Raw genomic sequence first — 26,984 nt, 5'->3', positions numbered from 1 at the left:
GTGTCCATCGTCATTGCGAATATTTTAGCTGAATTCCGCACTAGAAAGCCATGGATTTACGAAATATAGATTTTTTGTGTTCAATGAATGAAGAAGCTAACATAAAACTGACGGATTTTACACTGTACTGATATTTTGTTTAAAAAAAAGTTCATTAAAGAAGAAAATCTAAAATAAACCTTTTATTCGATTTGGGGTCCCCCTCTGATGTGGGGGACAACTGTCCCCCTGCCCTAGTCAGGCTCTGTACCTGCTCTTATACAAATACTGATGAAATATTTCTTTACATATATTATTCAACCTCTCTTTGTTTTTAGTAATTTGTTTTTTAATGTTCCCCTTATAATAATATAGAAAGAGAGAGGAGACAATTATTTGAATTTCGATATAATTCATCACTATTTTAATTTTCGTAAACAAACATTAAAAAAAAGGGGGCATACATAAAGAGGAGCAGCTGTCAAAGGGATAACCAAGTAACACAAATATGTTAAATCTCGATTGGGTATTATTGTGATTATTTGGCTTAAGTGAAATAGTTAATGAGTAGGGGTCATTAAAATAATTTTCACATTTATTGAAATTTAAGAATTATTTTGTTTGAAATAATACATTTTAATGAAAGAATATTTTTCAACAACGTTAACTTAAAAATGGATTTTAACTATTAGGTGTACAAATAAGTTCCTGCCCATTTTCTAACAAAAACTAGCAGTTTATTGTGAAAAAACGATACATTATCTTTTATTCAAAGTATTGTCCCATCTTTCTGGGAGCATTTGGATATCTTTCCAGGATATTCCTTGGTTTCTGCTCAGACTGACCATGTGCCCGGAATAGGTGATAATCTGAGGAGGCATGGTCTGGCGAATACGGCGGGTGGTGTAGGATTTCCCATTGAAGTGTTTCCAAGTAGCAAAATTAATTTTCATGCAAAATTCAAGTTCAATGCCTCTTTGCTTCAGTTCGCATGGAATCCTTGTTTTTGGATCATTCCCAAAGATTTAAAACGATATAAAATTGTCACTTGTAATGTTTATTTTGCGTTTGAGATAAATCTTCTTCCAATAATTCTTCGGCCATCCACTGCGTTCTTTGTCAAACTCATCGTTTTTAAACTTCTGAAACTTCTTTTTTTTTTTTTTAATCTTTTAAAGTCAATTCCCACTTACTTAGGTCAACAGAGAAAATCTTTATTTCAGTTACTTTTTATTAAATAATAAAATTTTTTTCTCCCATATGAAACTAAAATTGATCAATTAAATTTAATGAATGAATCAATAGTTGAAAACACTGTATTAACATGCAAGTGTCATCCATTATAAGTTTAACAAAAATGTATTTGTACTTGAATGAATGAAAAAAAAAAGTATTTTATGAACGATTCAAAATTTAATATTAGGAATTGGGTATACTATAGCCTACGTCACAGGTTGTGTTATTCCTACTAAATTTAACCCATGAGCGGCATTTTCTGCGAGCCTAACTTCAAGCCACAAATAAACAAACGAAGTGTTTGATCGTTTAAATAGCTGCTCGCCAGATTTTATTGCATTATAAAGAAAAGTAATTGATATTCGATTTTTGATTAATAATTGATTTATGTGGACAGTGGCATAGAATTTAGCATTGCGTCATGGTAAATGCTATTCCTACTAAGTGGAAGTAGTTGTGTTTTTTTTTATATTATACCCAATTGAAAGAGAGAAAAAAAAAGGCATCGGGCAACTATAAAAGTATAAATTTGGGGACGTAATGTTCTTTATTGCATCTATCTGACACAGCGAATATAAAATAATTAATTGTATGCAATGAACTATTTTTTTTTGTTCAAATAGAGCAGCTATACACCCTTGTGCAAATTAATTGAAACAAACTTTTTTTTTCTCGTGTTTTTTAGAGAAGATGTTTTGGGGTTGTTTGGGTTACAATGGGGTTGGACCTTTGCAGCCTATTGACGGTATGATGCGTTCTGAGCAGTACATTACTATTCTGGGTAAAAAAGTTGTTCCAGAGTTGAAGAAACGATACCCTGATAGAACAGGGATTTTTCAACAGGATTTAGCTCCTTGCCATGCGTCCAAAACTGTCAAGAAATTCATGTCTGAGAATCAAATTGAGACATTGGAATGGCCAGGGAACTCTCCGGATATCAACTCAATTGAGAATCTCTGGGCCATTTGCAAGAATCGCCTATTAAATATGGACTGTATAATAACTATGGAGAGGCTAATCACAGCGTTAATTCATGTGTGGTACAAGGACACAAATATTATAAATGACTGTAAAAAATTAGTGGAATCCATGCCGAATCGTGTCCAAATGTTAATAAAGTGTCGTGGAGATCATATTATGTACTAAAAATTTTTGAGTTTGTATAAATTTAAATAAAACAGCATTTTCTCTTAGTTTTCTGAATTTATTAAGTTTGTTTCAATTAATTTGCACAAGGGTGTAAGTTATCCACTGACGTTATCTTTAAAATGTGTGAAAAACTTAATCGTTTTAAGTAAAATTTAAAACAATGACTAACCCATCAGAACTTTTTTCGCTCTAATGAATGAATGAAACAAACTGTATTAACATCAAGTTTTAACAAAAATGTTTTAACTATTGAAAGTTTGAACAGTGTGAACGAATACAGTTGGAATTGAATAAATCAAGCTCAATTGTGGTTTACTTCGACTTAGAAAAAGAACTGCTCCATAAACATTGAAACATATTTTCTCTATTAAAGAATTTACTTATTTTATTTTGATCAGTATTTTATAACTGCTTGTTCTTCTTATAATTTATTTAATATAAGAAATATATTATATTTTCTTTTGAAAAATGCCATTTCACTTGAAATATTTCCGTAAGGGCAACCAAAAGGTTAAATGAATTATAGGTTGGATCGGAGGTTCAATAAAAAGTGCCCTTTTAACCAGGGTTCGCCAAGTGGGCCTACTTTAAAAAAACCCGCCCGGGTTTTATTGGGTGGGCCCACCATGCCAAACCCACTTAGAACGATAAGTGGGTTTTTTCAACAAAAAAAAAGAAAATATTTTTTTATTAAAACTTATTGTTTCACATTTACTTTTATATAAATTTATTGTGCAGCATAAATTTGTCAAATAGAGTTGCATGATTGATACGATTAAGTTTTTAATATTAGTAAAGTAAACGAAACTCGAATCTATAATTTTATAGTACTATTGAAAACTTCAAGTGGGTTTTTTCAAAAAGTAATATTTTAATGATATTAAATCAAATAAAAATTTAAGTAATATAGTCTGAAAAGATCAATGTTTCGAATATAGTTGCATGATTTATATTATTATTAATTCATATGTTTAAAAAAATTGAAAAGACACAAATGTTTTCTTTTTACCAAGTGATACATTAACAAATTTAAACAGTTTTATTTTCTGGCTTTAAAAAAAAAAAACTAAAACTTTTTATAAGAGAACATTTTAAAATTATTTATCTAAAAATGAAATCATTTTCCTAGGGTTAATTATTTGGAAACAAATGCGGCAAGTAACTTATACTCTTTATAATTGTACGTAGTTTTAATTTCACTTTCTATTAATCTTATTATAAAAATATGGAAGACCATTAAATATTTATTTCAGTTTTTAATTTAAGTCAAAAGTCAGATGAAATTTTAGTTTTTACTGATTATAAATATTTACAGATTATAATTTTATAATAGGTAATATATATACATATGTTTAATAAATATAGTAAATAAATGTGTGTAAAAACAAAAAGATTAATAAACTTGTTCCTTTTATGTTACTGCATTTATATTTTATGATTCTTGAGTTAAAAATTGTGAAATGTAATGCAGTAGTGATAATGCGTTATTTAAACTTAATATAAAATACATGTAACAAAATTAAAATAACTTTTGGACTTATTTCGGTTTTTAGCTTATACAACACTTTTTAATAAATACAAATATTTTAAAACTTAAAGTTTATGAGCACTAAATGAAAAAACACAATTTTCCCCGTTTTTTTTAATAAAACCCAGGCGGGTTGGCTTTTTTCTAAAATACCCGGGTATTTTCAAACCCTGCTTTTAACGGAACCTTATTTTGGAAACATTGTTTTGAGCATTTCTGTTTGACTCCTTTATGAGCAGTTACAGGAAAGAAAAGTTCTTTTCATTCTCCAAGTATTAATTCACTATCTTTACTACGATAAATGCTCTAAACGAATAAGTGCCTCATTTACGTTTTTTTCACGTTTCTCATTAACGAATTAGTACCACTTTTCCATTTTACAAAACAAATTTTTTTTTCTCATTCACCGTTGTATTTTAAATTATTTAGTTTTATGGAAAGATGTTTTAAAAGAATAACGATCAAAAGATTTTTTTTAAAAAAAAGCTGTTTCAGATCACTTTGGGAATACTAATTTGGTGATGTAATACGCCCATACTTCCACACTATTATTGATCATTGAATGTATGTGGCATAGTACGAGCAATAAACACTTTTTATGATCAATTAGAGCTATAAGCAAGCAAACGTCACTGATGTTTGCTGGATGATCTAAAATATTTAAAAAAAATTATAATGAAAACAGTTTTCTTTAAAGTTTCAACTAAAACCATGAACTAACTTTAACATTACACTTAAGACGATTCATTCTAACTTCATTACAACGTGACCCAAATGCCCAAGAGCGCTTTCTTTCTTGCAACAGCACTTAATAGAAACAGGTTGTTTATTCAGTGGATGTGATAGTCGATTCTCATATGTAGTGTGTCTCATTCATATTCTGATCTGTACAGTTAGTTATATTTGTAGCACGAATGAATGAATGATAATTATTTAAGATTTATTGTTTTAAAATTCAGTTTTTATGCTTCACAAAATTATTGAATTAAGAGTGGATTACATCAATGTTTCCCAAACTTATGACTTTTGTGTACCCTTTCTAAATTTTTCGTATCGCTGTGTACCACTAATAAAAAAATGAATGCATTTTTTTAAATAATATGTTTATTTTTCTTTTTTGGTACTAAGTTTTGTTAATAAGTTTATTTGCATCAGTGAGAAGAATGATATTGTTTTTGCTGTGATAACAGAGCTGCTGCGATAAAAAAAAAATTGCGCGAAAGTTACAAATCACAACTGACAGACCACTAATTATTAACTGTTAACTCTTTAAAAAACAGCCAATAGAAAAATACGTAATCGTAAATTTTCATTGCTTTCTTTGTTTTTAAATAGGTTGCAAAATATTTTGCATAAAAACGCGTACCCCCGTTAAACTGTTCCCGTACCCCTGTGGGTACGCGTACCACACTTTGGGAAACACTGGATTACATGAATTTATGTTAGTGTTTCGAAATTTTTTTCTTCGTTTGTGTTTCTAAAAAGTTTTTCTATCATATTTTTATTGTTGCATATATATATTATATATATGTATATTGTATAAAAATTTTTCTTTTCTTTTTTAATTATTCTGTAATTTTTCCCATGTTTTCTTTACATTTTGAATTTTTGTATATATATATATATAAAACAGAAATCTCGATAAAAATGGATTAAAAATAATGCACATACTATAAGAGTTTCAAATTAAATTTTTGTACTAAAAAGAGCTATCGACATCATGTGAATCACTATTGGGAAACGCAGTACTCAAAGCATCAAAACTTATTTTGATTACCGAAGAAAACAGAAAACATTTAAAAGGCGATTATTATTATATACACTTCCAAGTTTCATTACACAATGGTTTTCAACTAATACTGATATTTTTCAATCCATCTTTCTTATTAACAATTCGACAATTTTGATAACGTTTTTTTCCCCCTTGTTAAATATGATTTGGCAACCCATTAATTATTTTTTTCTTCATTTTCGAGAAGTAGTATAGTTTGTCTAAAATAAGAACTCTCCTAGACATTCTTCTGGGCTTGTGACGGTGACTATGGTAACGAAGTATGACTATTTGAAGTAGGGGTGTGGGGTCACTGTTTGGAGTGGATCGGGTCGACGAGAGAAAGGGAATCCTTCGGTCTATTGTGTTAGTCTTTGAGTGAAGCTACCCTCCCTAAAATGCACCACTCTTGTTACCATAGCACCAGACGGCCTCAGAGGAGTGTCGGGAGGAGTTCTTAGCTTAGACAAACTATACATAAATCTATTAATGGTGATTGTTGCGTAATGCCCTATAATAAACGAACGATGGCATGCATAACAAAATCTTTGACTTCTAAACTACCATTTGAAGAAATATAATAAAATCAAAGTGAATAAAAAAATAATGGATGAAAAAATTAATGATTTAATTTGCTTTGTGAAAAAAAGGGTATACACATGTGTAAAGGAAATTTACAGACAACCATATGTAATGTTACATAGGTTGCAATCTTAGTTTTACTGATACTCTTACAATAAACTTTACTGATACTCTAATAAATAAAATAACTATTAGGAATAAAAAAAAAATTGTAGAACCTAAACAGGCCACTTAAAAAGGGAATATAACCGCTATAACGAGAGGAAAGCTGGAAATAATTTTAAAAGTTTTAGAAATTGCTTTGTGTTTATTCAGAGGGGTGATTGACACTATCATTTTAAAATAAATGTATTGTTGCATCTTTACTCCAGCGCCATCTTCCGTAACGTTTTTGTAACACTCAGAGTAGCAATAAACAAGCTGTCATAAGGTTGTAGTGGTGCTCTCTCTCTCTTGTCGTATTCCACTACTAGCATTTACCAGATTTAGAAAAATAACTAATTTTATGTCTTACCAGCGATATTACAGTCCACACTAATTAGAAGGGAAGATTCATGGATAAATTACCCTTCTTTTTTTACCCCGCATCAACAACATAATGGTTAAAGCTAAAGACTTCTGTGAGTTAATCAGCCAATCTACTAACACTTTAGACTCTAAAGTGTTAGTAGATTGTAGTAAAATATTCTCTAAAGTTTAGAGCAAACCCTGAGAAAGTTTTGGGAAGTTGAGGAGTGCTTAAGCTCAAAGGAGCATTACATGAGCCTTGAAGATATTTTATGCGAGCAACATTATCAAAATACGCACAAGAGAGACGACACTGGTAGATACATAGTTCAAATGCCAATCAAAGATCTCCATAAGTTGGGAGAATCCAAACATTTAGCAGAGCAGAAACTTAATCAGCTTTGGAGACGGCTTTCTAAAAATGACACTATGAGGAGTCATTATATTAAATTCACGCAAGAATACCTAGATATGGGTCACATGGAGCCCGTAGAAAAAGAGGATGATCAAGATCCAGTTGATAAAAGCAATTATCCTCACTGCTATCTGCAGCATCATGGAGTCTACCGCCCTGAAAAGACTACAACTCCTCTCAGAGTAGTCTTCAACGCCTCAGCACCTACTTCAACTGATGTAAGCTTAAATGATCTACAAATGAAAGGACAGGTAAAAGAGGACATTTTCGACATTTCGGTGCGTTTCCGTAAACATCACATTGCATTTACGACAGATATTCAAAAAATGTTCCGTCAAATATAAGTTGAGCCTTCCCAAAGAAACCTTCGCATCCTTTGGAAAACAAGCGAGTATCAACCGTGCAAAACGTACCGATTGAAAACCGTAACATACGGCACAACTTCAGCTCCGTTTTTGGCCACTCGAACAATCCTCCAGGCAGCCAAAGATGAGTCTGAAAGATTTGCTCTTGCTGCCGAGGTTCTCGAGAAGGATAGTTGCATGGATGATGTGGTCAGTGGAGTGGAAAACGTACTTAACAGCTGTGCGTCTTAAATCTGAATTGTCTGGTCTTCTAAGATCTTGTGGCATGAAGTTACATAAGTGGAGATCCAATGCAGTTGAATTAGACGAGTCAACTGATGTCGTAGAGCACAGATTTACCAACACTGACGAGACTACAAAAACGTTGGGTGTCATCTGGAATGCCAGAACAGATGAATTCCGGTTTCAACTCACTTCGTTAAAAAGGCAAGAAACCTATACAATGAGAGATGTGCTTGGCATCATAGCACGTATCTCTGATCCGCTTGGACTTTTGGGCCCAATTATCACAAAAGCAAAAATCTTCCTTCAGAAACTCTGGACAATCAAGTTAACTTGGGACGATGTGCTTCCTCCAGATTTAGCCAAAGAATGGGAATTGTTCGTCCACAATCTTCCAGCCATACACGAGTTACATGTGAAACGCAAAGTGACAGACAATGCATCAGGAATGGAACTACATGTTTGCCGACGCCAGTGTCCTTGCTTACGGAGCAGCAATTTACGTACAAACTCGAAATGTAGACGGCCATCTTACATCAGAACTATTGTGTTCTAAGTCAAGAGTTGCTCCTATAAAACAACTCACTATTCCACGTCTTGAACTGTTATCTTCTCTATAAGCATGCAGGCTACTGGACAAAGTACGGAACTCTCTGAATGTCCCCAACGAACAGTGCTATATATATTCAGACTCAAAAATAGTTCTCGCATGGATAAAAAATGACTGTCTAAAGTTAAAACAATATGTCGCCAATCGAGTAAAAGAAATCCAACAATTATCACAGAATTGTGTTTGGAACTATGTTCCGTCTATATCCAATCCAGCAGATATATTGTCACGTGGTTGTGAAGCCAAGGAACTTTTACATCACTCATTATGGTGGCAGGGTTCAGGGCCCGATTAACATCTGAAAATAGGGGAAGCATAATTGGATTTTGGAGTCCCCCTAATTTGAGCAAAAGAAACTTTTGATATTTTTCGCCCAAAAACAGTACATTTTAAAGAGAAAAGAACCATGTGAAAACTATAAGAACCGTAGAAAGGAATACGGAGATCTTATGCAATCATGTTGGACCCTTCTTTACGTGGTTTATAGTAACAAAAACATGAGGGAGTAGCTAGCACATCAGTTAACAAAATTTAAATATTTCACTAAATTAAATTATAAAATTTCTTGTTGTTATACGAAAGGTTCTTTGCAAGATTAGTCTCTTTTTTTACGCCAATTTTTTTCTTACTTCTTTTATTATTATTTTTTGCTTTTGCAAAAAATAAGAAATTTGGCCCTTAATTTCAGTCATTTAGGGGCCCCCCTAGAATTTTACAGGGGAAGCACTTGCTTCCTGTGCCTTTTCGGTAATCAGGCCCTGGCAGGGTTCCAACACCATAAATCAAAGGAAGAACTCATAGTCTGAAAGTGAACTATTTTCCGAAAGGGACTCAAAGATGTATCAATCTGAACTCAAGCAATCGCAAGACATTAATCTATTAATTTCTCATTTCAGTTTTTCAAACCAAATATTTTCTATAACAAATTCTTATTCAAAATTGATTAATGTAATGTCTTGTGTATACAGGTTTATTTACAACTGTAAGAATCACACTAATTAGAAGGGAAGATTCATGGATAAATTATCCCCCTTTTGTTACCCCGCATCAACAACATGTATCATATTGATTTTTTAATAATATAAATAAAAATAGATTTAGTAAATGTGGACTGGTTGTCGTTAAATCTTTCGGATCACAAAGTCCTTCATGTTCCCATAACAAATTAAAGCTATGGTGGTATTGGATTGGAGATGGATCGGTTCAGGTGAAAATTACGATCTGTGAAGGAATGATGGGTTCACCCTAGAAACAGGTGTGGCAGAAGTAGAATTCTTGGCCATAGATGGCGCCACTAAAAAACAAGACAAAAACAATTATTGCTAGGCTTTACCAAAATTCTGATATTTTTTATTCGGTTTTTATTACGATTTCCGAATGAGTCATTTTCATTGTTACTTATGACATGCTTTTTTTGGGGCCGACTTCAATTTATGATTTGTTTTTAATACGATATTATCACAAACACGAAATTCGAATGTGGGTTTTTAAACTGTTAATTGTTGTTTCGAATTTTTTGTGGCTTTAGGATTTAACATTCGTCAAGTCTCTTATAATTCACTAAATATATATGTCTTATGGTTGAAAATACACTGAACTGAATGCCATATTTTATTTTGAGCTATAATGCAATTTGTTTTATTTTAAATTATTTTAGATCCATACGATTTCTTTAATTAAAATATTTAATTTGCATTTATGTTACTCCATAAAACAGTTATCTATTTTTTACTTTCATTCAAGAACATTACGGGTAATTTATTTTAAATTACACTTTTGTGTTACGTGATGTGATTAAAAGCCATATTCCCCCCCCCCCATCCTAATTTTTTATTTTTGATTAAAAACAAATATTTTTATTTTAAAAAGCCACTTGGTTTTCTTCAGTTTTGAAAGAATTATAATTAATTGAAATAATTTTATTTCATGCAACTATATAACTAAGTTGATTGATAAAAAGTCTAAAACTTTGATGTTTACCTTTTCATCATTGCAGATAACATATCGAAATTTTTGGTTCTTCAAAAAGGTCATATGAATTTCTATAAAGATTTTCTTCTATAAGATATTTTTTTAATCACTTTACAAAAAAAAAAAAAAAAAAAAAAAAACATTTACTAAACTTTGAATGTAATTAAATTGTAAGATAGTGAGTTATTTCCTCGTATTGTTTATTACGATGAATCTCATGTTGTTAAACAGTAAGTGTATACAATGTTTTAATTTAATACTTTTTCTAAATTCCGTCTTTCCATTGCAAGTATTAATTAATGTTAAAATATATAATTAATATTAAAATATGTAAATTAATCTGTGTAAATTAAAATAAAATGAATAATTAAAAATTTCCGTCTCTACACAGTGTTTTATTTTATAACCGTCGTTGAACAGCTGACCCAATTTTCTGTTCAACTCCGTAGCCTTGTCATTTTGAACTCAATCCAGAAGACAAATGGATCAATTATTACGGGAAATTTGCCTTCGTGGAGGACTTTTTGATGGAACGTTACATGGAGAGGAAGTCCACGAGAACCTCCCACGGCTAACTTGATGGCAACTAACCCCTTCTACCACTGAGGATATTGATATTTAGCACTGTGGTCGGTGCAAGCCGGGAATTTATATTACACATCATCTAATTTAACCAATTGATACTCGAACAATGTTTCGTAAAAACAATAACAGTTCCCACTTGTTTTTTTTGGTTGCAGAACCCTAAATGATCGTGGAACCCCGAGACTTCATCAACAATTAACCAAATACTATTTATTATTTAGAAAATGCGTAATGATCTTATATTTACTAATTGTTTTGAATATATTTGATGAATGAATAAATTTTTTTTTTATCCTTTATCAACATGAGTCTTAAAATTGGTTTTTATGTCAGACAGTTGAATTCTCAGGTTTGAAGCAGAATTTAATCGAGTTTTTATTTAGATTTCAAATCTATGAATTAACAGAAAATGCATTCGATGAAATATGGTTTATATATTAAAATAAAAACGAAAAAGAAAGAAAACGTTTGTTAGAGAAACAAACTGTTGTATTTGGTTATTTTTATTCGACTCGAAATACTAAAGGAATTTTTCATAAATGTATTTGTTATTAATAAAAAATTGCTTTGAAATTTCTTACTTTACAAGCATTACGATTAAATAATTTCATAAAAATAACGGAAATATTAAATAAATAATCGGCTATTAATCGAATATAAATTTAATCACAAGTTTTGAAAATCATCACTGATTAAAAAAAACTCTATCGGAACCCGATTTGGGAACCTCTTCTGTATCATCTGGTAATTAAGATTTTACATAGAATAATCTTATAGTGCGTCTAATAATTTGGCGTCGATCTGCCGAAATAAAAAAAGTATCAAGTACTAATGTAAAGTGCAACTATTATACGTTTTTTGTCTGAAGAATGAGAAAGTTTGACCCCGTTCTGCTTGGTAGAACATAGCTCTATGCCTCTTTAATTTGGATTGTCTGCGGTTTGTCCTTGATTGGGTATATGAACCCCTTTCATTATTTTAATAAGCTTGTCTTATTGGTGGCACACACATCGATTAGTCACGCCAGTGCCTGATGAATTTCCCTTTCTTTACACACGCAGCACTTCTCCTGATGAAAGATATTTGTCTAACTTTTTCTTCTGGCAACCCTGATTTTTGTGTCGCAACTCATTTTTTATGAATAAAAATTTGGGTTTTAAAATAATTGATTAAAAAAAAAATCGGAAGATTCGGATTTTTGTTACATTTTTTTAGTTTAATTTTATGTTATAATTGGCGATCGAAATGTGCTACAGGTGGCGCAGAGCCTCCCAGCTTGAAATATTTTAAGACAGAAACTAATGTTTTTCCCATCTTCTTATGACTATCCACACTCTAGTAGTAAAAGCATGCGTTGTCATTTTTTTTTTACATTTGACAAAATGATATTTTACTCTTTTTAATTTTAAAAAGTTATCCAAAAATTATACTGTCATAATTTAATAACAATAGATTTCATTTCGCACTCTTTTTTTTCCTCCATGCTTTCCTACTCTCATCCAATGAAATCGTGGAATTGTGCTGAGCTAACCGATCGTCTTTTCATAATCACTAGTTAAATATATGTAAACAAATCGTTTCAATTGTTGCATTGAAGCTAATTTTCTCTGCATCATTTTAATCCTAAGATATTTTGATTTAATTAGAAAAAGGTTCTTTTAAGAGCTGTCTATATATTGATAACTCTTTAATTTTACCGCTTTGTTGGTATATATTTGATTTTCGTTTCGAATTGTGCAAGCATTCAGAATTTAATTAAGAATTATGGAATACAAGAATGCTACATATTGAAATTTTTTGTTTTTTCAGGCTGAAAATAAGTTAGTCCTATTTTATAATATTAGCTGAGAGATAACTTTGAAGAGAATGTTTCAAAAATTTTTTTATGTGTATTTTTATTTTATTTTAAGAGAGTTGTCAAAAAGTACAAAATTAAAAATGACCTCAATTAAAAGGCAAAGGCCTTCGAATCAAATAATTAAGAAAACTCTACTATTTATTTATCTAAGATTTATTTACTCACAACAAAATCACAGTAAATGTCTTACACTCACTCAAAAAACAAAAACTATTTACATTCCAAAACTATCACCATGGCAACCACAAAACTCTATTCCTTGTCATCTACTAACTGACATATAACTAATAAATTATTTTACAAAAAATACGATGCGCATAAGCACTATCTTACAGGAGTATTCACCCAAAATAAAATGAAACTATTCTGGTTATGTTGAGAAAATGTAAATATTTTCTTTTACGATTAAAAAATTAAGTATTGATAATGATTCCTTTTTGTTTAGTAAATATTTTTGTTTCACTAACGGAGGTGAAGAGATGGAAAAGTATCAATGTTAGCTTAAATTGAGTTAAAATAAATAATTATTAAAGAAATATTCAATACATTTTATCTTTTGTATTTAAAATAGGCCTAATGATTCAAAAATTTTTCAATTCTTTCTTCCTGACAGAAAGAAAAGTCATATAAGAATATTTACTACTAATAAAGTGTTGAGTCGAAAAAAAAAAAGTGTTGAGTTAAGAATATTTTTGCTGAGATTGATTGTTTTGTATTGAGATACAAGTCATTGTTTTGTATCAACATTTTAAGTTTAATTAATTATTACCTTTTCTTTGACCTATTAAATGGTGTTTAAATAAAAAATAAGAAAAATTGCTTATGTAGAGAAAATAAATTTTTTTTTTGTATGTTTAGTATTTTTGCATAGTATTTTTAGTTATATATATAAAGAAAAGGATGATTAAATAATCTAAACCAAAAATAAACCATTGAATTTATAGCATTTTACATAGTTTTGCTCTGTAAAGACTACAACATTCGATGAGTTCGCATTTAAAGAATGTTTCTGTTAATTATAGTGCAAATTCGAAACAATATAACTTAAACATCTGACTTCAGATATTGGTTTAAAAAATATGATAAATTTTTTTTGTAATGGGCACTGTTTGGACAAGTATTTAAGAAATTTCTCTATATATAAATGTAAATAAATTGTTTAATTTCAAAGCATAATTAACTTTTAATATTGATGTTTCGGCATCTGGAATTATTTTATTTTGCTTAATAAAAATATAAACATTGCATGTCCTTGGTTTTTCAGATCATTCTGTATTTGCTTTTTGCAACATTCTGTGCAAACACTACTTAAAATATCACATTTAAACATATTTTCTCCAAATCTATCTTAATTTTACTAAAAATTAATGCCATACAAAAACATTAAAGTATTAAATAACAAAAAGTTGTTAAAATAAATTTGTTCAATCTGTGTAGAATACACTGTTTTATAGTGTAAATTTCAATGTCTGAGTGTGAGAAAATTCAAGACAAACAAATCAAATTTATGGTTAATCTTTTATGAATGTAGTTTTTATGTCAAGTATTCATTAAAAGTATTCAAAGTTCAAGTATTTAAGTTCATTAAAAGTATTCAAGGCTCAAGTATTTAAGTTCAAAGTATTCATTTGCAAGACAAATTAATAGTTTGGTTACTAACGAAAATGAAAGTGATATCTTAAGATAGTTATAAGAAAATGTCCATCATTTTTATTCATAAAGATGAAACATTTCTAGTTTTTTTTAAAAAAAAAATCAGATTACTTCCAGTAGTGAAGCAATTCTAAAAATATTTTTTATGAAAATTTAAAATTTTTATAGACTTTAGAAACGATTTATAATTTCTACAGAATTAAAATTTTAAATACTTTCAAAAAAAAAAAAAAAAAAAAAATAATAGAAACCTCATAAATTATAGCAGATGAAGTATTATGTCCCCTGTATAACACAATCATCTATTTTTTTTTTTTTTTTTGAAAACTAATTTGCCTTTTAGGCTTACCTTTTAGATTTTCTGTTACTAAAGAAAAGAAGAAGCATTAAATTTTTTTAAAAAAGATTATAGCTGTTATGCCAAAAGTTAATTCTTAGCATTGCCTTTCAATTTGAAATAGTTAATTTGCATTTATTAACATTATTGCATATGGTGGCTTATACAGTTTTACATAAAATATGTGGTAAAAGTAAATTGAAACTTATTAAAAAGTAAATCTAATTTATTTATTTGTAATAGTAACCAGGAGTAATGTTTAGAAAGCATGATAAACACATTATTGTTAAATACTGTTTTAAAAAAAGAAAATGATTTATAGTTTAATACTGTTATAACTCTTTTAATTTTACATTGATGACCCTCCCAGATATCTGCCTTTTTGTTTATTAATAATCATGTGTGATGTCCTATGAAAATGTGAAAATAAGTTATAATAATGTGATCAAAACTCAGTAGCTGGATTATAAAATTTTTATTTAAAAAGTTTTTCATTTTTTATAGCAGTGGAGAGAACGTGGTATATGGGAATATCATACAATCATTTTAGCAAGGGTAAGTGACTTTTTTTTATAACGTTTATTTGAATCCTGATTGTTTGTACTACAATCAAATGTTGAAATTATAAATTTTTTAAATGAGTCCAACTTATGGACATAGTGAAACTTAAAATGTTTATGTTTTTCGCTTTATTAGTTGTACCTTTAATTATTAGAAATTTCATATTAACTAAAATACGGAGGTACAACTTTTCTGTGCAGAGTATAATTCATGTGTAATCAGTGTCTGATTTCAGATCAGTTCTTGTGCTGCGTTTGCCCCCTTGGCAGAATTTCTTTCAGGCTTTCTGCGACATACCTCTCGAATACTAATATCTTTCTGCAAGATAATTTTAAAAATAACAAATATACATGTTACTAATTTTTAAGTAACAGAATCATCAACTTCAAAAAAAATAAAAATAAAAAAATAAATAAATAAAAAAAAATAAATAAATAAAATAAACAAATAAAAAAAATTTGGATTAAGTTAAATAATTTTTTAATTGAATATGAAATTTTTTAAAAATTCTAATATTATCGACGATATTCTCGTATTTTGTCGGGGGTAACACACTAATTATTTTCTTTTTGCATTTTGTAAATCATCATCACATAATAAGAAATAGTGAAATCCATAGCAGTGACTGCTGAAAAAAAAAATAGACGACAAAGTCACGGGAATCGGACTCTTAAAAAATTAGTTACTAAATGCTTGTTTTCCTTCAAGATTCAGTTGTAATAATTCATATCGTATTAAAAATATTGAATTTTAAAAGTTATGTGGAAATTAATGGTAATAACTGCATACAAAAAATTCTACAGAAAAGAAAACCAAATTTTTTACTTCATTTTTTCTTATTTTCAAATGAGAAAAGAAGAAAAATAATTTTCCAGTCCGATGCACCTGAGAGGTATCTCTTGGATACCTTTTATTCCGATATAATTCCTAAGAAAAGAAAAAATCTTTCAAAAATTTCTGCAGGAAAGAAAAGCAAAATTTTTTACTTCCCAAAGAAAAATCTTTCTGCAAGAACTGTGTAACGTTCTGCGACTATGTTGCTGCTAACATCACCTTGGTCTAGAGGGAGTATATGACTAGGGTGGTTGTAAGAAAAAGGAGTTTCTTTAATAGAACCCTTTAAAAAGGTGTGATCTATATTTTTATTCTTAGTATATACTATTATTCTGTCTAAACTATTATTCCGAGAGCTAAAAAAAAAATAATGTTTAGACCCTGTCGCCAAGCACCAAAGTCTGTCTTTAAATTATGTTTGAAGTTTGATTTAAAAAGAGATATCTTTTGTACAAAGCAAAGAATTTATCAATCTTAGGAAAAGCTAGAAGGTTTTTTTTCCCACAAAGTCTGTATCATATCAGCATTGTTATCATTGTGTTTAATTTAGAAAAATTAAATTATAAAATAACTGAATTTAGAGATTTTATAGCATTATATTATTTCAGTTTATTCTGCAATATTTGCCCACAGACATTTAAAATTCTTCAATGGCTTGAAATTAGATGAATGTAATGTAAAATGATGAATAAAAGTGGTGTAATATCATTTTATTCTTTTCAATTTTCGTTTTTTTTTAAAAAGAAATATTCAGATGCGAATATCTTAAAACAATCAAGATAAAACTTTTTAATTCCATTTTAATCCTTTCTTTAAAATTTTACTTTTTTTATTGACATTATTCTTTAAGATATTACACAAAAAGAAGATATTTGGCAAAATGAGAACTAACATTATTTAAACTATTCTTAAAAGTTTTATCTATGGAAATTACTAGACTCTCATTTGGAATTTATGTTTATTTTTTTTAGGGGTCAACAATTATTTTTTGCAATAAAAATGGGAATTTACATCATTCTTCATATTACTAAATTCATGTGTTCATTTATGAAACAGATAATTCATTTGAATCTGATTTCATTCGCTTCTTTTGGTCAAATTCTGATAATATTTACTGATAACAAAATAATTAATTTTACAGTCTTTAAACAGATTGCTGGGAGGATTATCAAAAAAATACTTTAATCTTTCAGTCTTTTTTTAAACAGGTTTTAATAAAAGATGAATCTGTAAAATGTTTTTGTTTCTGAAATTCAAATTTTATTGCAAAAAATGCAAGATTTTTGCTGTTGTAAAAAACCGTGATTTTTTTTTCAAATTTTCACAATTAGAGTCAGGGTTCAAATATTCTTTTATTGAGTTGAAACTTTCCAAATAGTAGGTTTATCCATCTTTTTGGGGGGTGCTGTGAAAGATTAGCTGAAATTTTTTCTCTCTCTGTGGTGGGTAAACTATGGACACAAAAGTCCCTAGTTTGATTTTAGCTAACCCCACAGATATACAGGGGTGATTGAGCTCTGGAAAAATCCGGATTTTCGAATTTTTCGCTAACCGCGATCCGAAAGCTTCCGGAAATCCAAAGTCCAGAAGTTTCAAGAAATCATCAATCACTTTTATCTATAAAATGTCTTGTATATTTTATTTAAAAATATTAGAACAAGAATTTATGCTTGGCATCTCTTTCATTTGTAAAAAATTTTTTTTGGTAATGCGATTAGAAGAGATAAAAATAAACTTACACATAATTATTTATTTTAATTATGCTGCATATAATTCATTTAGAATATCATGTTTTGAAAATTTCAATGATTTAAATTTATAAAGATATTAATTTTTTGATTGATTTTGCTCAAGAAATATTCAGGATTTTTGAGCCACAATCATCCCAGGATAGATCAACCTGCATCCCAAATTTGTATTTAAAATATTTATTTGTAACTATAAAGTTTTTTGTCTTTTTCATGGAGTTCATCCTGTCTGAGTTGTGTACTAAAATAAGTGTTTAATTAATCCTAGGTACCCGGTTACGGTTTTGGTGTAGCTGTGAGTGGTGGGAAAGATAACCCTAATTTTTCTTCTGGAGATCCAGCAATCACTATATCTGATGTGCTCAAAGCAGGTCCTGCTGAAGGAAAACTGCTGTAAGTATACACACTTTTTTTGTTGTTGTTCAATTCTTACTATTAGCAGTTATTTAGATTTAAGAGAAACTCATCACTGAATTTTTTTTAAATATACAAGAACAAAGTAATTGATAAAGTTTTGAATCTGAGTAAAACAAAAAGTTTTTTAAATAACTTTTTTTGAATTTTATATTTTAGTACGAATAAAATTCTGATAATCTTACATAAAAGATTTTTTTTTGTAGTTATGAGACTATTTTTTTCTCAATTCCTACTATTAGTTCACACTCTTCCTTCATATCTTGTTCAATCAATCGTTCATAAAATATGTACTTCATCTACTCAAGTTGCAATACTTTTGAACTTGTAGTGGATGACTCTTGATGGTAATACAGTTTTTGTCCATTCATTAAATTTAATTTTAGTTTTATATGGGAGAAAAAATTGTAATTATTTAAACTAAAATAAAATTTTTCTTTATTGACCTAAGTAGGAATTGATTTAAAAATATTACTTGTTTTTATTCTTGTCAAAATAATTGAGAGCAGGGTTGGAGTTTTTGCCGGCAAAAAGGGGTTTTTGCCAGGACAGTGGCAAAAACCTGGTAAAAACTGGCAAAAACTGGTAAAAACCGGCAAAAACCAAATTATCTAAATTGCTGATTAAATATTATTACAAAATACTTGAAACAAATTTAAATCAATCATAAGGAATAATAATTTTGATACATTACATGAAAAAATTATTTTTAACGTATTAATAATTAATATAATGGTAATAATTTTTAAAAGATAGAAAGTTTGTGATCTCTTTTAATTTTGGAATCCTAAAATAAATGTTTTTTTACAAATAAATAAATATTATTATTTGCATAATATTATTATTTGCATAATATATTATTATTTATTATAAAAAATTATTATTTGTACAATAATTAACTACACATATTGATAGATATTTTATGTTTTAAATTATAGTTATATTAATTTAAAATAAGTTCATTTCACTGGAAAAAAAAGAATAATCACAAATTTTCCAATCAATAATGTTTTAAACTACCAAAATGATATATTATTACATTATCATTTAATTATGGAATAATAATTTTGTTAATTTTTTTGTAATTATTTATATTTATAGTATATATTTCAATTTTAGGAATAATTTTGTATCAAAAATGTGTTTTTGTCCTCTCATCTTGGAAAATATAGGTTTTTGCCACTTTTTGCCAATTTGCTTGGCAAAAACCTGTTTTTGCCAGGACGGTTTTTACCGGTATTTACCATGGTTTTTTCCACCTGTGGCAAAATCTTGCCAACCCTGATTGAGAGCTAAAAAAATCTTACATTGTTGATATACTAACTAGAAATTTTTTTAAGTTATCTAATCAGCAAAACTTAAGTTTTTGTTAAGAGGGTTGCTTTAATGTTTTGAAACTACTGTTACTATCATATAAGCTAAAAATTCTGAAAACTTCTGTAAGAAAAAAAGTGTATAAAATGTTCTTTTTTCAGTGAAAATATTTTATAACAAGGTTATCAATCTAATACTAAATATTATAATAAAACTATTTTTTACAGGCAACTAACTAAAAAAATTATAATTTTTTTCTTTCACACAAAAAAATTTGTAATTTGCCATTATCAAAGTTAAAAAGGTAAATGCAATACAAAAACTGAACCAAATTATAATATGATTAAAAAAAGTTTTTCAAAGAACAGTGCCATAATTTCTTGCCCCTCGGGACTCTGGGGCACAAATTTTTGGCTGGGACCCTATTTAAAACTATATTCTGTACTTCATCTCTAACCGTCTTATTTAGTTATTTATGTATCGTGTTTTGGCGTATTCTATATCAATGTTACAAATCTCTCACAGAGGAAATTTGACTAAAAAAAAACACACGCAAAAAAAACTATTTATGTTGTCCACTCTTGCTTCATGTCCCACAGTAGCCTCCCTTTCCCCCTAAATATAATGCTAATCATAAAATACCAATTTTATAAAACCTCTGTAATCCGGTTACTATATCCAGATATGATTTTGCTAAGGATTTTTCGCTAACTGCGATCCGGAAGTTTCCGGAAATCCAAGATTTGAAGTTTCAAGAAATCATCGATCACATTTTTGTATAAAAATTCTTGTATATTTTATTTAAAAATATTAGAACTAGACTTGGCATCTCTCTTCTTTGTAAATATATTTTTCTGGTAGAATAATAAATGTGATTAGAGATGCAAGTAAACTTATACATAATTATTCATTTACATTTTTCTGCATATATTTATTTAGAATTTTATGTTTTGAGAATATCAATGATTTAAATTAATAAAGACATAATTTTTTTTATATGTGTCATCTTTGATTTTACTTGAGAAATTTTCAGGATTTTTGAGTTCGGCTCACAATCATCTCTGCTATATTGTTAGGAAGATCTTTTCAAGACAAGCACCCTAAAAAAAAAAATGAAAAAAAAGAAAAGAAAATGATTTATTAGATTCAAATTTAGAAATTTCAACTCCCGTTATGGAAATTGAATGAAATTATAATGCATATAAAGTAATGAAATGCCACAAATATATGAAGTTTTAATTGCTTTTGTGTTCTTTGTATAGAATCAATGACATTCTAGTCAGTGCCAATGGAATCTCATTAGAAAATGTTGACTATACCAGAGCTGTACAGGTGTTGAGAGATTGTGGTAATTCTGTCAATCTGGTAAGATACTGACATTTATTTCTTCTATAAAAGGCTCAAAGTTATACGGTCTTCTGTATCTTGCAATTTTTTAAAAATAAAAAATTATTAACAGCTTCCTTTACCATTTTTTTTGAAAAAAAAAATTCTAATTTTTTTTAAAATTTCAGTAATAATTGCAAGGAACTAAAACAAAACATAATACACAAGCTCTAAGTTGAAATGTTAATTTTTCTATGTGTAAAAAATACTTAATATACCATCAGTTTACTATCCCAAACTATCTCGGGCACAGCAGGTTATCATTATTTTTTGTTTTGCTTCCGACCTATTAGAACCTTATAAAACAAAACAAATTGACAAATTCTGCTATGCCCAAGTTTACTTGAGATAATCAATATTTGCAATATACATCAATATTTGCAATATATTTGCAATATACATTGCTGAGTTAACTCCGGATAATCAGGGAAGCGGTTAACAATCATAGCTAGGATGCTAATAACCTAAACATTCTTTTAAATTGGGATTAAAAATTGCAAAAAAAATAAAATGCAAAAAAAAAAAAAGAAAAAAAATCTCTAAAAATCTCCAAAAATGACCTTAAAAAGGTAAATGTTCTTAAAAAATTTTCAAACCATAATATATAATTTCATATGAATTTTTTTTCATAAAGAAATATTACTTCTTGTATTTATAAATTCAGTAAAAAAAAACACAATAAAATAAATGTAATTCATAAATAAAAAAAAATTTAAATAAATATCTGATAAAGATTTTAAAAAAAAAAAAAAAATTGGTAATTTTTTATATCTTAAACTGTTCAACATCAACTTTTGTTTTTGAAGGATATTTAAAACAGTTTAAATATACAAAAGTTATACAAATTTATAAAGAAAAAATTATAATTTGTCAAAAAACTGCACTTAAAATGAAGAATTATTAAAATCTGAATATTTTCCTTTTATAGGATTTTTTGTTCCTATATTATCTTACCAAATATGCAAAAATGCTTTATCACCACCCTGCTAATAAAACTGAAATAGAGAAGCATTTATATGAAATTACGTTTATTAGTTTTTATTACAATGATTAACACAAATAGATGGAGGCTGAACAAAGCATATAAATCAAAAACCATATAACACTAGAAAGAAAACTGAATTAGGGGTGCACAACTTTTTTTGAGTGATGGGCCGCATACATATCTGTTCATGTTAGTCGCAAATATGATAATTTTTATAATAATATTAGTATTTTAAGCATTAAATATTTTTATCAGTAAACTTAGTAACATATATTTGGGGAAAATTAAATACTTTTTGTTATTTAAATTTATTTAAAACTAAAAAAACTGATAAATATTTTTAAAAATCTTTTTTTATTTTTTGCAATAATTAAATTATCAAATATTTACATAAATATGTACATATATGCATAAATATTGGAGAGGGAGACATAAATTCTAAAAAAGGAAAAAGAGTACAGAATAAAAGTGAAAAGAAAAAAATAACACATTTTATTGAGTAATATAAATTTGAATTAAATATTTTAATAAAAGGAAATTTATAGTATTTAAGCAAAAACCAATTAGAAAGAAATTTTCTATTGCGTTCAGAAGTTCCCGCGGGCTGCACATCAACAGATGGCGAACCGCATGTGGATTGCAGGCAGGATTTGTTGATTTAAATCTGCTTGATTTAAATCACGATTTAAATCATGATTTAAATCAAATGAATTTTTTAAAAATATCATTGATTTAAATCAACTGATTTTTTTATATATATATTGATTTTAAAAGTTAAAAAACAGTGTTTTAAGTAATTGATACTTTTATTATTTTCTTTTCTTAGTTTTAAAATTTATTTTAAATAAATTCCTGCGTTAATTAATTTTAATTAACGAAATTACTTTCTTTCTTGGTGTGTGTTAAATTCCAACACATTAGAAATTACATTTTTAAAAATCTTTTGATTCTAGAGATTGAAAGTACAGATTAAAGTAAACATTTAATACTGTCTTAATATAAACTTGCATAGCTGTAGAAAGTAATTTTGTCAATTTTTTCAAAAAAAAAAAAAAAAATTCCAATAATGTTAATTAAAATTCTACCTTTTGATTGAAAAAACATGGAATTAAAATCTACATTATATTTTCTTGGTGGAAAATGTATATTTCTTAAGCTTGAGGTTATATTAAAAAAAATTACCCAAATATGCCAAAAATAGAAAAAAAAAGGCTGATGAATTCAGATATTTTTTTCCTGATATAGCGTCTTCCTTCCCTTTCAAAGTCTATTTGAAGCAGTAGGGTTATCAACTGGTATTTTTTTCTTCTCATAATATGTTTATAGTATCTTTTACATCATTAGATTTTCTATAAAGAAATTTTTTGAAAGAAATTCCAATGAGTACCTACATAGATCTTTTTGAATTTTTTTTTAGCTTAACTTATCTATTTTGAATTAGGATTAAAAATGAATATTTTAATATGAAAATATTAAATATTTATTTATTTTTTGATGAATGACTGCATTTATAAACACAATCTGATACATTGATTTTCTCATTTTAAAAATCAAGAGGAAAAAAAAAGAAATCACAATTTTAAATTAAAATTTTGGTTTGCCAATTGAAACCTTGTTTTAAGTATTCTTTAAATTCTCTATTTCATCTAGTCTTTAAATTTCAATCATGCACTTTCTTTTCGAAATGGTTGCTATGCTTTCAAAGCTATGTATTATAATGAAAAATTATTTTAGTTAGTTAGAGCTACTAAAATATTGTTATGATATAGTTTTAATATTAATTAAATTTTGATTAAACATTTATAAAGTTTTTTTAATCATAAACTAAAATTCTTATAGTGTATTTGAATAAAAATCAAGAAAATCTGATTTAAATTAAAAAAAATCTGATTAATTTGATTTTTTTTTTATTTTTTACAAAAGTAAAAAAAATCACGAATTCTGATCGCAGGCCATAGGTTGTGAACCCCTAAACTAAATGAACTCAAACCATAAATATAAATGAAAACAGTGAGCTATTTAACAGAGGTAATACTTTGTAGAGACTAAAGAAAAAAAAAACGTGAATAAAGCACAAATGAAAGTACATAGATGGACATACTATTGTTTCAGTCTATAAACAAGAACCTTCCTCAGCTTCGAAACGTTTAATGAAGGTAGAGAGACAAACAGGTATAAAGTGTTTTAACCAATAGGGACAGATGAACAAGTTTGAACTTGGAAATAACAAAAGGGAGGTAAACAATTTGATTGTTTGATCTTATTATCCTAAAATCAGGTGTCGAATCGAATAAATTTTAATTTAAAATTGTTTTCTCTTCTGTAAATAAACTAAACTTCTCCAATCTTAGAGATCCTTTTGCAGATATTAATAGCTAGGGTGTTTATCAAATTTCGTGTCAGTGTGGTCTTTTGTATATTGAACAAACTAAATGAACCCTGAAGAAACATACGTCCAAAATTAACCAATCTTCTATCACTCCACACAGTTGGATTTAAAATCACAGATTTGATTTAACTGTCCAAAATTTTTCAACACTGTTCTTTACCTTCCAAACTCAATTTTTGGGAGTCATTATATATTCTAATCATTTGGTTAATGATCCCACTGTTTCCAAAAATTTGGGAGTCCATTTTAATTTAATATGTTGTACTCTGGGGTTCCCACCAAATCCCCTCACACCTGTTTCCTATCTCTCCATTGTATTTCCTTGTTCAAACATTGTCCTTATTGGTTAAACCATTTTACATGTGTTTGTCTCTTAATTTCTCGACTCTCATTTGATGTTTAGACACCCAGGAAGATTCTTATCTATAGAACTAAAGTTATGATATATCAATTTATGTTCTTTCATTTGTGCTCTGTTTTTTTTTTTTTTTTTTTTTTTTTTGTATTAGGCAATGAGACATGTGGGAAATTAATGAGGATTAAAAATTTAACAAATAGAGTGCAATAATTGAAGAGATTTCTATCTAGACTTGTTTTTGAGCAAGATTTTATTTTATTTATTTTTAAATAATCAAGAGACCCACATCACTAAGATATATTGTTGACCTGCTGATAAATACATACAACTCTTATACATACTATACTCTTTAAATATAAATGCATGTACTTTTATTTCATTTTATATTTTTATATCATTTGAAATTTTTTTTTATGTTTGTAAAAATAACTTCTTAGCAAGCAAACAAATTTTTTTTTTATCAAAAAATAGTAATAACTATTTATTATGCTTATAAAACTTTAATTATTTAATTAAACTACCAAGTAAATCTATGATAATTTTTATGAAAAATATTTCTTACGATGTAATTTATATTATTTCATATACATAGTAGATTCTTTAAATAGTGAAGATGAGTTTTAAAAAGTAGGGAAAACAAAAGAATACCTACTTATATTCCTTTAAGTACATCAATTCTCTCCAAATTAAGTTTTCATTGAAAGAAATTTTGTTTCTTTCTGTGAAATTAATTTTCTTGGGTAGTAAATAGATTGTTACTCATATATTCAAACTTTCAAATCTTTGTTTTGATATTGGAACTAACTCACAGGATATTTAGCAATAATTTTTTTTTTTTAAATTTCAGGTCATTAAACGTAAAATAACTGCCTCAACTTTAAATTTAAACAATTCTAGGTCTGTTAAAGTCACTCTTACCAAAAGTAAAAAAAAAGATGGTAAGTATTAATTAAAATTTTTTTTTATTTTTAAATTTCATGTTTAAAACATAACTGTTTTATCATTGTTTGAAATGTCAGCAAAAATAGTAGATTTTCTTTGTCTTTCTTGTAATTATAAAAATGAGGAAATGTTTTAAGAAATAAACAGTCTTATAGGTGTCCTACACACATATGTCTATATATTTATATAGGGTAAGTCTAGATTAGATGGCCAGTTTATCTATCTCCAATATTTTTTTTATATACTGTAGCAGATGCAGTTTTGCAAGAAGTAGTTTTAAACACTGGGGGTTTCTCCTTGGACTGTTTCTGGGTCAAATGAGTTCAAATATGTGTGACCGAAAGTCAAAAAAATTTTGATCCTCCAACTCCGCTCCCAGATGATAGTGAAAAGCTCCGCTCTAGTAATTTTACTATACATATATATTTCAGAATTGAAATCTTTAACTTAGTATATAAAAGAAGTCATCATTTTGTGATCAACTTTTAGTGTTAAGGATTTTCTAATGAATGGACTCTCATTTCAGATTTTGGTATAGTTCTCGGTTGCCGTATTTATGTTAAAGAAATCACTAATCATTCTAGTATAGAGAAAGATGGCTGTATCCGTGAAGGAGATATTATATTGAAGGTAAACACTTTTCTCACTCTTAAACAGTTTTTTTTAAAATATCTTTAAAAAGTTGATTAAACTTTTCTACTGAATGTCAATGGGATTCTGATTGTACTCAACCATTTCTGATATTGCAATATTTTGAAAATCTTCATTTAGTATATTATATTGAAATGTTTAAAAAAAATCATCAATTTTATTCCTAACAAACTTAATATTTTTTCATAGTTCAATATTCAGGGTTGCCACTCAAAAGAGAAAACCTGAAAAATACAGGGAATTTAAAAATCACCTAAAATAACAGGCAAAATACAGTGAATTTCGTTTCTTATTTTTGCCTTTTGAAAAATGGTGACCACTCAAATCGTAATCTATGGGATATTTAAGGATGATATTTCAGCTATACTAAACTATTTCATTTACTATAGCACTAAAGTATGTTCAGCTGTTTTTCCGACTATTAAAACTAATAAATATAGTTAACCCACTATAGCTTACACAAGAGCACAGTAATTGTTGTTTCCTCTTAATATATTGATTATAATATGTACAGGGAAAACACAGGGAATTTCTTTTCCAGATTTGAGTGTCAGCAGTGTCAGGCTTGGTATATAACCCTGAATATTAGTGCTGTTTAAGTTTAGCACCATAAAGCCATTTATTATTCTTGTGT

At 28.0% G+C, this 26,984-nt stretch overlaps 2 protein-coding genes across 6 annotated transcripts in view; both read left to right on the top strand.

Annotated features, from left to right (window-relative positions):
* The window catches only part of LOC107447528 (tight junction protein 1), a 137,204-nt gene that overhangs the window by 43,350 nt on the left and 66,870 nt on the right, over positions 1-26,984 (top strand). For 3 of the 5 annotated variants that reach the window (XM_087166515.1, XM_087166517.1, XM_087166519.1), the window contains 5 exons: positions 15,273-15,323; positions 18,180-18,304; positions 20,902-21,004; positions 25,605-25,695; positions 26,226-26,329. In XM_087166515.1, the coding sequence (XP_087022641.1) occupies positions 15,273-15,323; positions 18,180-18,304; positions 20,902-21,004; positions 25,605-25,695; positions 26,226-26,329 (474 nt within the window). The remainder of the gene's footprint in view (positions 1-15,272; positions 15,324-18,179; positions 18,305-20,901; positions 21,005-25,604; positions 25,696-26,225; positions 26,330-26,984) is intronic. The other 2 variants (XM_087166516.1, XM_087166518.1) reach the window with 1 other exon arrangement.
* Positions 6,675-10,475, top strand: LOC147808319 (uncharacterized). Its single transcript, XM_087166520.1, has 2 exons — positions 6,675-8,642; positions 9,130-10,475. Exon 1 carries the CDS (start codon positions 7,657-7,659, stop codon positions 8,308-8,310), a length of 654 nt encoding a protein of 217 aa, XP_087022646.1. The 5' UTR covers positions 6,675-7,656; the 3' UTR covers positions 8,311-8,642; positions 9,130-10,475.

The sequence above is a fragment of the Parasteatoda tepidariorum genome, chromosome 6, assembly GCF_982258835.1.
Source record: "Parasteatoda tepidariorum strain Cologne lab strain chromosome 6, Ptep-v5.0, whole genome shotgun sequence".
NCBI classification, from domain to species: Eukaryota; Metazoa; Arthropoda; class Arachnida; order Araneae; family Theridiidae; genus Parasteatoda; species Parasteatoda tepidariorum.
Note: the sequence above shows the minus strand (reverse complement) of the source record. Positions and strands in the feature narration are given on the sequence as shown.

Bases quoted from the DNA above. Each gene is read 5' to 3' on its own strand.
- LOC147808319 (XM_087166520.1), top strand. From the start codon at position 7,657: ATGAGTCTGAAAGATTTGCTCTTGCTGCCGAGGTTCTCGAGAAGGATA.